This window comes from Hemitrygon akajei, chromosome 18, assembly GCF_048418815.1.
Source record: "Hemitrygon akajei chromosome 18, sHemAka1.3, whole genome shotgun sequence".
Classification (NCBI taxonomy): domain Eukaryota; kingdom Metazoa; phylum Chordata; class Chondrichthyes; order Myliobatiformes; family Dasyatidae; genus Hemitrygon; species Hemitrygon akajei.
Genome location: NC_133141.1, coordinates 65,364,241 through 65,377,225, shown reverse-complemented (window position 1 = coordinate 65,377,225; position 12,985 = coordinate 65,364,241). Strand labels below are relative to the sequence as shown.

General features: G+C 42.1%; 1 protein-coding gene across 2 annotated transcripts in view; it reads right to left on the bottom strand.

The window, feature by feature from the left end:
- The window catches only part of cwc25 (CWC25 spliceosome associated protein homolog), a 43,488-nt gene extending 31,103 nt beyond the window's left edge, over positions 1–12,385 (bottom strand). For both annotated transcript variants that reach the window (XM_073071765.1, XM_073071766.1), the window contains exons 1-5: positions 12,235–12,385; positions 9,500–9,672; positions 5,100–5,336; positions 4,476–4,545; positions 1,137–1,246 (exon numbers count right to left, since the gene is read on the bottom strand). In XM_073071765.1, the coding sequence (XP_072927866.1) occupies positions 1,137–1,246; positions 4,476–4,545; positions 5,100–5,336; positions 9,500–9,672; positions 12,235–12,252 (608 nt within the window). In that variant the 5' untranslated portion in view covers positions 12,253–12,385. The remainder of the gene's footprint in view (positions 1–1,136; positions 1,247–4,475; positions 4,546–5,099; positions 5,337–9,499; positions 9,673–12,234) is intronic.
- Between the last annotated feature and the right edge of the window lie 600 nt (positions 12,386–12,985).

The following is a 12,985-nucleotide window of genomic DNA, read 5'->3' as shown; positions in this document are numbered from 1 at the left end:
AAAGGTGATGCCTCAAAAAGGCAGCATCCATCATTAAGGGCCCTCATCACCCAGGACATGCCCTCTTCTCACTGCTGCCATCAAGGAGATGGTACACTGTAGGAACCTGAAGATACACACAGTTTTAGGAACAGCTTCTTCCCCTCCTCCATGAGATTTCTGAATGGACAATGAACCCACGTACACTACCTCAATATTTTTTGTTGTCTTTTTGCACTACTTATTTCATTTAATTTTTAAAAATATATTTCTTATTATAATTTATGGTTTTTTAAAATTATATATTGCAATGTACTGCTGCTGCAAAATTTCTAATTTACCTGTCATGTGAGGCCAGTAAGAAAACTTAATTGTACAGCATATCACTTGCCCAAAACAGGTGTCAAAAAGTTACACTTAATGGAGTACTTCTGAAATACAGGCACAGAATAATATAGGAAATGTGACAATCAATTTTGCCCACCCCACCAAACTGCCACAAGATAACACTGCAGTAATTTACAGATAACCTGTATTGTTTCATTAATCATATGGATTTGCAGATGGATATTGAGCATAATTGAAGCGACTTGATAGAGGTGTATAAGATGATAAGAGGTGTAGAGTAGATAGCCAGCGCAGCAATGGCTAATACAAAAGGACATCATTTTAAGGTGATTGAGAAAAGTATAAGGGAGGTGCCAGGGGCAAGTTATTTTACACAGAGTGTTATATGAATGGAAAGCAGTGCCAGAAGTAGTGGTGGAAGTGGCAAACACATTAGGAATATTTAAGAGACTCTGAAGAATAGGCACATGGAAAGAAAAATGGTTTTGATGTAGTTGGGAAGGGTTAAGTCACACTGCCCAATTATACCCATGTAACCAATTAACCTACCAACCCGAACATCTTTGGACTGTGGAAGGAAATCCACACGGTCAAGAGGATAATGTACAAACTCCAGACAGCAGCGGGAATTGAACTCGGGCTGTTGGCACTGTAATAGCATTACACTAATTACTACACTCTGATCTTTCTGCCACTAGGGATAATCTGCACAATCCTTCTGTACAATGCAAAGCCTTTCCAAAGTGCACTGCCCAAGAATGGACACAGTTCTCCAGTTGGTGCCAACCTTATTGGCTAGTATACTGTACTTTGCTTTATGTTGCCCATTGTCACTGGAACTTGACTGCCGATGCCTCTTGTGTTTCTTCTTCTTGTCCTTTCTCTTCTTCTTTTCTATTTTATCCAGGTTCTTCTTTAACTTTTGAAAGAAAGAAAAAGGTTGTTTTTATATGTAGAGTGACAGGCTGGGGTCTAGTCTGGGGGTTCAGTGGCATTTACGTATAGAGTGGAAGGTCCCCAGGAGTGGGTTTTAGCCCAGGATCTGATTCAAGGGTTTGGGGGAGTTTGTATGTGGAGTGGCAAATCCCTGGGAGTGGGTTCCTGTCTGGGATCTGATCCAGGGATTTGTGTACAGAATACTTCCTCAATCAGAGGGTGGTGAAAGTGTGGAATAAGCTGCCAGTGGAAGTGGTAGATTAGGTTCAATTGCAACATTTCAACCGTAAGACATAAGAGCAGAATTAGACCATTCAGCCCATCAAGTCTGCTCCACAATTTCATCATGGCTGATCCATTTTCATCTTAACCCCATTCTCACTATAGCCTTTCATGCCCTGACCAATCAAGAACCTATCAACCTCCACCTTAAATACACCCAGTGACCTGGCCTTCATAGCTGCCTGTGGCAATGAATTCCACAGACACCCCTTGGCTAAAGAAATTTCCCATCTCCATTCTAAAAGGACATCCCTGTATTCTAAGGTTTTGTCCTCTGGTCTTAGACTCTCCCAATTTAGGAAACATCCTCTCCACATTCACTCTATCAAGGCTCATTCTTCTAAATCCCAGCAAGTAAAGGCCAAGAACCATCAATCGCTCCTTCTCTGATAATCCTTTCATTTCAAAAATCAGTCTTGTGAAACTCTGAACCTTCTCCAATGTCAGCATATCCTTTCTTAAAAAAGGGAATCAAAACTGCTCACAATACTCCAAGTGAGGCCTCACCAGTCTTATAAAGCCTCAATATTATATCCTTGCTTTTATATTCTAGTCCTCTCGAAATGAATGCTAATATTGCATTCGTCGTCCTCACCACCAACTCAGCCTGCAAATTAACCTTTAAGGTATCTTGCACGAAGACTCCCAAGTCCCTTTGCACTTCAGAGTTTTCAATTTTCTCCCCATTTAGAAAATAGTTTATGTGTTTATTCCTTCTACCAAAGTGCATGATCATACACTTACCAACACTGGATTCCAGCTGCCATTTCTTTGCCCATTCTCCTGATCTGGCCAAGTCTTTCTGTAGCCTCTCTATTTCCTCAATACTACCTGCCCCTCCACCTATCTTTGTATTGTCTGCAAACTTGGTCACAAAGCCATCAATTCTGTCATCCAAATCACTGACAATGTGAAAAGCAGTCCCGAAACCGACTCTTGCAGAACACCACAAGTCACTGGCAGCCAACCAGAAAAGGCCCCCTTTATTCCCATTTTTTGCCTCCTGCCAATCAGCTAATGATCTATCCAGGCTAGAATCTTTCCTGTAATATCTAGGGCTCTTAACTTATGAAGTAGCTTCATGTGTGGCACCTTGTCAAAGGCCTTCTGAAAATCCAAGTACACAACACCAATCAATTATCCTTTGTCTATCCTGATTATGATTTTTTTCCAAAGAATCTCAACAGATTTGTCAGGCAAGATTTTCTCTTAAGAAAACATCGCTGGGTTTGGCCTATTTTATCATGTGCCTCCAAGTACCCTGAAACCACATTGTTAACAATTGACTCCAATATCTTCCCAACCAAAGGTCAGACTAACTGGCCTATACTTTATTTTCTTCTGCCTCTCTCCCTTCTTGAAGAGTGGAGTGACATTTATGAGAGGTAAATGCTACATGAATGGTGCAGGTGGATGGGAGTAGGCAGAATAACAGTTTGGCTTGGACTAGATGGGCCAAAGGGCATGTTTATGCGCTACAATGCTCTTTGAATCTATGAAAATTTATTTCTCTATCTGCAACAATTCACAATAGAAAATTTATGTAGATACCATTGATTAAGAGGTCAAATAAAGAAACTTTTGCTTTGGAATAAACTTTCACTTTTAGGATTTCAGACAGTATACTTTTAGCAATTTTTATTCACAACATGACAGGTTATTAGTCATAAAACAGTCCTGATGAAGGATCTTGGCACCAAATGTCAACTGTTTATTCTTCTCCATAGATGCTGACTGACCTGCTGAGTTCCACCAGAATTCTGTGTGTGTTGTTCTGGATTTCAAGCATCTGCAGAATCTGTGTTTATGGCAAATTCTTTTATCTCTTGCAAAGTTAGTGGTTTAATTATGGATATGCAATGAAGTACTCCATCCTCTTCTGAACAAATGAAGGAATCAAGAATTAAATTCCAGATCAATGGGGATTTGTTTGACATAAAGAACAAGATTAATCAATGTAATGGAAATTTGGGAGCCACCACTGTTTAACAAAAGTAACTGATCACCTGCCCATTCACCTTCTCCTTCACCTCCATTCAAGGCCAAAACAGTTCCTCCAGGTGAGGTAACACTTCACCTGCGAGTCTGCTGGGGTCATCTACTGTATCCGGTGCTGCTTCCTCTACATCAGTGAAACCTGGCATAGACTGGGAGACTGCTTTGTCAAGCACATTTGTGTTGGTTGTCTGTCGTTTCCAACAACGTAAACTTGTATGGGAGAAGTTTTTTGTGAAAAAAATGTTTACTGGCTCAAAAATCTTGGTCCAATGGTACAAAAAATCGTCACAACTGGAGTCTTCCTTGGCTGCAGTGGATAGCCATGCCGCATTCTGTGCCTTATCATGTTCTTTGCTCTCCACAAAGCACTGCAGCACCGTCTTCTTGGCCATTGGATCGTGTAGTTGATCTCATCTGCCCAGTCCGCTGCCCATGCAGGGGTAGGCAGTTCTCTATCTCACCAGGATAAGAGGTTCCTGGCTACCCTCAACTGGGTCAGCCTGCCTGTCAATGTTGTGTACCGGGTTGTGGCCACTGTCAAATGTAAACAGTTGCTTGGCGCTACAGGTGAGAACTGCTTGGCAGGTGAGGACCAAAGGTGGACGAGCACCTTTACTCCTTTACACAAGAAGCAGGATTTCCTGCCAACCATTTTAATTCCAGTCCCCATTCTCACTCTGACATGTAGGTTCTATGACCTCCTCTACTGCCATGAGACCACCCTCAGGTTGGAGGAGCAGCAACACCTCATATTCCATCTAGGTTACCTCCAACCTGACAGCATGAACATTGATTTCAGTATCTACAGAACCTCTTGTTTTTAAAAGTAAATGAGAACTATATTCAACCACCAGTTAAAAGGCACTAATTGCTGGCTGCATGTTTGAAGATACAAGAAATGAAAGGATCAACAGACCTGAAGACCAACTCACCATTTCTCTGATCATCTTCATTTTCATGGGATTAGTCAAAGTCTCCCTTTTTCGTTCCTCTTCACGCTTCCTGAGAACACCAGAAACAAAAATCAACACACAAGCATTTGTTAAACTAAAATCGCACATCCAGTTGGGGAACAACCTTTTCTACCTATAGGATTGCTCCCTTTAAACTATGACGCGCCTTCCAGTTCCTTTCCCAATGAGAAGATGATCAACATCTGCTAAAGGAGCTTCAGGTTTCAAAACGACTGGATCCCATAGACCAATATTTTTCTTCAAATGTCCTACAATCTTACTTTATCAGACATTTCTCCAGTGAAGTGTTCTGTAATGCTATATTAATTTAAAAACATTATTACAAGGTGAATCCATGGAAGCATAATAATCTATGAGAGAAAACAGAACCACAACTGATAAAATGATCAGTAGAAAAAGTTCTTAAATTCTGAATGTAACAATCATATTGCTGAAGCACAGAGCAGAAGTAACTAACTTAACACTAACCTACCTAACTTAAGAACAGAAGGATCCCATAATCTTTTGATAATATCAGGCTCAATTATCAGCTCAGCAAGCTAACTTTTTTACTTATGAGTTTCAGTCATATAGTTTTCCCACCTGATTGTAAACAGAGGATCCTCCCGGATTTTGGAAGCCATATCCAAGGCAGAGTTAGCCCCTGTGGCTGAGAAAATGGAGCCAGGCAGTAGCCCAGTATCTGAAGAAGGGCCAGATTCCTCATCTACAATCTTGTCAGTGGCGTACTTGTCGATGGGTCTACCCAACAAGTATTCCTCTCGGTTCACCATTGCACAGGGGCCTTGGTACATCCAGTCTAGACGATCAGACTTCTTTCTGCAGGCAAAAGACCAAGCTTACATTATATCTTTACACTGAGACCTCCTGGAAATCATATACAGAAAAGGTGCCAATGTAATCAAAATAGATAAGTTCAGTCTAAGGCAGCCTGTCTAGTATAATGTAATGTTAAGAATATCACACCAGAATCTTACCCAACTAATTTAAGCAAACAAATATACCCAATACACAGATATGCACTATCCAGAAACAGTTATCAAACGAGGCCCGCATTTGATTTTTCCTCATAACCCAGTAATTTTTACTGAGTATTTTATGACAAATTTCATGACCTACATTAAGTGAAAGGGCACCATGGTGCCATAATTGTTAGCTTGACCCTATTACAGCTCAGAGCAGAGTTCAGAGTTCAATTCCAACATCATGGATATGGATGAGAGGGGTTTGGAGGGATATGGTCCAGGTGCAGGTCAGTGGGACTAGGCAGAAAAATGGTTCAGCACAGCCAAGAAGGGCCAAAAGGCCTATTTCTGTGCTGTAATGTTCTATGGTTCTATTATCTGTAAGAAGTTTGTGCCATCCTTTTTGCGAGCACATGGGTTTTCTCCAGGTGCTCCAGTTTCTGCCCACTTTCCAAAGCTTGTACTGATAAATAGGTTAATTAGTCAGTGTAACTTGTCCTGTGATTAGGTTCGTATTAAATAGGTGGGTTGCCAGAAGGCACAGCTCGTTGGGCCAGAAGGGCCTGTTCCGCACTGTATCTCAAAATAATAAGTTGACTTCTGATTTGGAAAAATATTTTGCCTTTTGGCAAATCTTGTGTCTTGGCTCATGTGTGGTTTTTGACATGAAGATTTTTTAAAAACCAAATATTTACTCTATCAAAATCCCTTTCAAAATTATTACTGAAGCTGCTTCTTCCTGAATTACATTGCCAATTCTTTTACCATTAGAAGTAGATTTTTACTGATTACATACATCTCTTTTTAAAAATAGTTTAAACCGTTGCTGCTCAAGGAAGAGCTATGCCAATTTCTCATAATTGAAATTCTTAGTACCAATAAGACATAGGAGCAGAATAAAGTCACTTGCCCATCAAGTTTGCTCTGTAATTCGATCATGGCTGATTTATTTCTACCCCTTCCCCATCCATCCTATGATCTTGACATGCCTTTAAAAACATAGTTCTGTAGCGATGTGCTACACACAGCACTGAAATAACGACACTCAGTCGGTAAGTCGTTTCGAGACTAGTTTATTCAAACTTCGCGGCGCTGGCATTTAATCCCTCTCCGGGCGGAAATGACGTCAGAGGTGCATTACCAACGTCTCCCCCCGCGTGCTGGCTATTTGTGAGCCGGTTCGCCTGCGCAGAAAGTGGGTCGCCACAGTTCCCAAGATGTTCTGATGATATTCCAAATGGTGCGTAATTGGTAATTCACGAAGGTCTGGCAGGAGACCTCGAACACTTTGTCAGATTTCAAATTTCCAGCATTGTCAAGATATTCCCCCTTTAACGGGAATAAAGATCTAGATAAGCCTTTGTTTTTTTTAATATAAATTATATATATTTGGGCCAGCCAGTGATGTAGTGGCATCAACACTGGACTTCAGAGCAGACGGTCCTGAGTTCAAAACCAGCTGGGTCCCAACCTGAGCAGCAGCAGTAACTGCACAGAAGAAAGGGCTGGCAATATACATACATACAGACACATATATAAAATATACTGTGCCAAAAGAAGCAACACAGTGAGGTAGTGTTCATGAACCTATCAGAAATCTGAGAGGGGAAGAAACTGTTCCTAAATGTTTAGAATTATAAATTCAATTCAATATAGAGAAGAGTGGCAATGCATTTTGAGAGGAATAATATGGCACGGTAATGTACCATAAAAGGCATTATATTGAAATGTACAGATGACATGAAAGGTTTGATGTTCATATTCAGAACCATAGAACACTACAGCACAGTACATGCCCTTCAGCCCTCCATGTTGTGCTGACCCATATCCTTAAAAAAAAAGTACTAAACCCACTCTACCCCATAATCCTCTATTTTTCTTTCATCCATGTGCCTGTCCAAGAGGCTCTTAAATACCCCTAATGTTTTAGCCTCCGCCACCATCCCTGGCAAGTCATTCCAGGCACTCACAACCCTCTGTGTAAAAAACTTACCCCTGTTGTCTCCCCTAAACTTCCCTCCCTTAATTTTGTACATATGCCCTCTGGTGTTTGCTACTGGTGCCCTGGGAAACAGGTACTGACTATCCACCCTATCTATGTCTCTCATAATCTTGTAGACCTTTATCAAGTCCCCTCTCATTCTTCTATGCTCCAAAGAGAAAAGTCCCAGCTCTGCTAACCTTGTCTCATAAGACTTGTTCTCCAAACCAGGCAACATCCTGGTAAATCTCATCTGCACCCTCTCCATAGCTTCCACATCCTTCCTATAATGAGGTGACCAGAACTGAACACAATACTCTAAGTGCGGTCTCACCAGAGATTTGTAGAGTTACAACATGACCTCTCTACTCTTGAGCTCAATCCCCCTGTTAATGAAACTTAGCATCCCATAGGCCTTCTTAACTACCCTATCAACCTGCGCAGTGACCTTGAGGGACGTATGGATTTGAACCCCAAGGTCCCTTTGTTCATCCACACTCTTAAGTAACTGACCATTAATCCTGTACTCAGTCTTCTGGTTTGTCCTTCCAAAATGCATCACATCACACTTGTCCAGATTGAACTCCATCTGCCATTTTTCTGCCCAACTCTGCAGCCTGTCTATATCCTCTTGTAACCTTCGACAACCTGCAGCTCCATCCACAACTCCTCCAATCTTCGTGTCATCTGCAAACTTACTCACCCATCCTTCCGCCTCTACGTCCAGGTCATTTATAAAAATCACAAATAGCAGGGGTCCCAGGACAGATCCCTGCGGCACTCCACTAGTCCACCGACCTCCAGGCAGAATACTTTCCTTCCCCAACTACCCTCTGCTTTCTTCCTTTAAGCCAATTTTTTATCCAACCAGCCAAGGTTCCACTTATCCCATGCCTCATGACTTCCTGGATGAGTCTCTCATGAGGGACCTTGTCAAATGCTTTGCTAAAGTCCACGTAGACCACATCCACTGCCCTACCCTCATCAATTTCTGTTGTTACCTCTTCAAAAAACTCAATCAGGCTCGTGAGGCATGATCTTCCCTTCACAAAGCCATGTTGACTATCCATGAGCAGACTGTACTTCTCCAAATGCTCATAGATTCTATCCTTAAGAATCCTTTCCAGTAGTTTGCAGACCACCAATGTAAGACTCACCGGTCTATAGTTCCCAGGTTTCTCCCTATTACCTTTTTTAAACAAGGGAACTACATTTGCCATTCTCCAGTCCTCCGGCACTTCCTCTGTAGCCAAAGAGGATTCAAAGATCATAGCTACTGCTCCAGCGATCTCTTCTCTCAATTCCCACAACAATCTGGGGTGTATCATATCCAGCCCTGGGGATTTATCAATCTTGGTAAAATCCTTCTTGGTAAACTCTGTTGACACCACTAATAGGCCACAATTTTGTGCAACCTTTTAACCTACTCCAAGATCAATCTAACCCTTCCTTCTCAGATTGCTCTCCATTTTCTTTCATCAATTTTCTTTCATCTAAGAGTCTCTTAAATGTCTCTAATGTATCTACCTCTACTATTACTTTTGGCAGCAGGTTCCACGCACCCTCCATCCTGTGTAAAAAAAAACTACCTCTAACACCCCTCCCTACACTTTCCTCTAATCAACATAAAATTATATCCTCTTACATTAGCAACTTCTACCCTGGAAAAAAAGACTCTTGCTATCCACTCTATCTATGCCTCTTATCACCTTGTACACCTCCCGGTCACCTCTCATCCTCCTTCGCTCCAAAGAGAAAACATCTCTTGCTCAACTTATCCTGAGAAGACATGCTCTCTAATCCAGGCAGCATTTTGGCAAATCTCCTCTGCGCTCTCTCTTAAGCTTCCAGATTGCAGCGTTTCAGACTGGAAAATGATCACTGCTACTTTCACAAGCTCAATGATTCTAGTGCTCTCTAGGACTGATTGATAATCAAAACGCTGAATTATTTTCAATCTAAATTCTGAGAGACAACATTGCTTCTCTCCTTGCTCACTTGGGCCCTCCGTTTTGGCTGGAACATAAACAACTTACTTCATGGCGCCGCTATCCTCAGCGTAGCGCTGCATTTCTTCTCGCGCACGCTCCTCACGGAGCTCCCTCTGAAGCTCCTCGATCTTTTTCTTTTCTGCTTCATGCTTCTGCTCTGCTTTCCACACCCGCTCAACGTTTTTCAAAGTCTGCGGGTGCCAGCTTTTCTTTAGATTCTGCAAGCGGCAGATGAAGAGAATTCAGTTTAAATAACTTTTATTCATACCAAAACAATAACATACAATTTCAAAGCAAAACACTAAACAGGGATAGAGAATACATTCTTCTGAAATTCTTTTTTTGCTTAGATATTTGGGCAAGTATTTGCTCAAATGTACCACAGAATGATCTACCTTCTCTCCAAGGAAAGCATCAATACCCACAGCAGAGATATGAAGATTATTCAGGTGTGGTCAATGTGGCATTCGCATTGTCAACAGCAATGCACACAGTTCATGCCAAATAATAAACACAAGAGATTCTGCAGATGCTGGAAATCCAGAGTAACAAACACACAAAATGCTGGAGGAATTGAGCAGTCAGGCAGCATCTATGGAAAAGAATGAAAAGGAATGAGCAGTCAACGCTTTAGGCTGAGACCCTTCAGCACAGGACTGTTGAAGAATGAAGGTCTCAGCTCAAAACATCGACAAAACATCAAAACATTCCTTTCCATTGATGCTGCCTGACTTCCTGAGTTCTTCCAGCATTTTGTGTATGCCAAATAAGATTTAAATCCCTGACTCTCCTTCTTTACAACTCATGCTCTCAAAATTAATTTATGAAATGTTTGTCTGATTTTTGTATATTGTGGTTGCCAGACTTTATTTATGCAGAGGTTTTTGTAAAATTCTATTGTTTTTCTTTATTTTCCTGAAAATGTCTGCAAGAAAATGAATTTTGTGGTAGTATATGGTAACATCTAAGTCCTTTGACAATAAATTTACTTTGAACTTTGTTAGTACCTGGGGTAATGTCCAGAATGTTTCATAGAAAATTGTTATAAGTTTCTAGAATAGCAAACAAAATGCTGGAGGAACTCAAAGTACAAAGTAAATTTATCATCGCAGTACAGATATATCTCCAAAAACAACCCAGAGATTCATTTTCCTACAAGCATTCACAGTAGGTACAAAGAAATACATATAGACAATGAAAAATCACACTCAAAAAATGACAAACAACTAATGTGCAAAAAGACAAACTGTGCAAATACAAAAAAAAATTGTAAAACTGAGCAATGGCATCCTTGGAATCAGTATGAGGTGGGTAGCAGGGCTACAGATCTGAGACCCTGAGATGCAAGACTCAATAAGCCAATACGCCAAGTGCTGATCATTGTCCCCTGAGCCACCCTAAGGAACAACAGCTTTCTGAATGTTAATTGCTTACTGTACTTCTGTGAGAAGGAAGCCACAGAAGCTGAGGGTTGATCTTTTACAGGTTTATAACATTATGTGAGACATAGGTAGACAGACAATATCTATTTCCAAGGGTTGAAATGTCTAATACCAGTGGACATGAATTTAAGATGAGAAAGGGTACTTTCAAAGTAGATGTGAGGGGCAAGTTTTTATGGGTGCATGGAACATGCTCCCTGGGATGGTGGTAGAGGCAGATGCATTAGAGACTTATAAGAGATAGATAGGCACATGAATTTGAGAAAAATGGACATGGATATTGTGTAGGCAGAAGAGATTAATTTAGTTTGCCATCTGATTACTAATTTATTTGGATCAGCACAACATTATGGGTCAAATAGCCTAATCCTGTGCCATAGTGTTCTATGTTTTTCATTCCTTCCCCTCACCGTGCCTTTGCTCTTCTGATTTGTCCCTTCATCCCTTGGCCTTTCCTTTACTGCCCTTATCCCCCTACATGCCTCAGTCCTGCCGAAGGGTCTCAGCCCAAAACATCGACTGTTTACTCTTTTCCATAGATGCTGCCTGGCCTGCTGAGTTCCTCTAGCATTTTGTATGTTGCTTGGATTTCCAGCATTTGCAGATTTTCTCGTGTTTGAGTGTCATACACAGATACCGAGCTCACCAAGTCCATAACAACCTTATTTCCCATCTACAATAATCCCATTGACCTGTATTCTCGCCATATTTTTCTATGCTTTTCACATTTGAATGTCGAAATACCTCTTAAATGTAGTAACTGTCTTTAATTCCACCACTAGCATGAACCTCTCGCTGTGGTTAAAAGAAAATGCAAGAACACCTTTGAAACTACCTCCTCTCACCTTAAACCGATGCCCTCTGGTTTTTTTGACACCCCAACCATGGGAAAAAAAATTCTCATACGTTATTGTATCTATGCCCCTTTACCAGGTCATTCCCCACCCCCACCCCCTCAGTCTCCAGCATTCGGAGAAAAGTAATTCCAGTCTGCCCAATGTCTCCCCATAACTACAGCCCGTTGTCATCTCCCAAGACTTCCTCCTCCCAGCTGACCCCCTCCCCTATCATCCTCCTCACCAGCCCTAGTCACCTCCCCTACCCTTCTCTCTCCTCGCCAATCGATAATTCCCCTTCTCTCTCCTCACCAATCCATAAATCCCCTCTCCCTCCCCCTCCCCCCTTCTCACCAAGTCACTCACCTCAACTCTCCTGCCTCCTTTAAAGGGCTAAACATCATTCTAGGCCACAGCCTCCCAATACAATTTCCTATTTCCACCCTCCCCCGCATACACAATCCCTTGACCCGTAATCCTGTCTCTCCGCTCACACACTCACCAAATCCCCGCCGCCCATCGCTGATCAGAAACTCCTCTCACACACCGCGACAAACGAACCGGCAACGATATTCACCGTCGCCGCCACTTCTACCCCCCTTCGGCTGGAGGCCCTAGTAACTGCAGCACGTCGCCGACTCTGCTGCCCGCTTTGGCTGGAGGCCGTAGTGACTACAGCAAGTCGCCGCAGCTGCTGCCCCCTCACGCTGGAGGCCGTAGTAACTACAGCACGTAGTCGATATTGCTGACGAAGTGTTTCGGCCCAAAACGTCGACAGTTCTTCTCCTTATAGATGCTGCTTAGCCTGCTGTGTTCCAACAGCATTTTATGTGTGTAGCTTGAATTTCCAGCATCTGCAGATTTCCTCGTGTTTGCGTCGATACTGCTGCCCGCTTTGGCTGGAGGCCATTGTGACTGCCTCTTGTCGCCACCGCTGCTGTCCCCTTCGACTAAAGGTCACCTGCACTTTGTTGCCTCTGCTGCTCTCTGTATTAAAAAACCCGCAACTATATTCAGTACTTTGAGACACGAGACTGCAGATGTTGGAATTCTGAAGCAACACACAAAGGATCTGCAGAAACCTAGTGGGTCAGGCAGCTGATGAAGGGTCCCTAACAAAGCGTAGACTGATTACTCACTAGATGCTGCCTGACCGGCTGAGTTCCTCCAACAACTGTGTGTGTTACTCAATACCTTATGGCTTTTGAATTAAAAGTACTCAATGATCCAATAACATTTCACCAGATATGTTT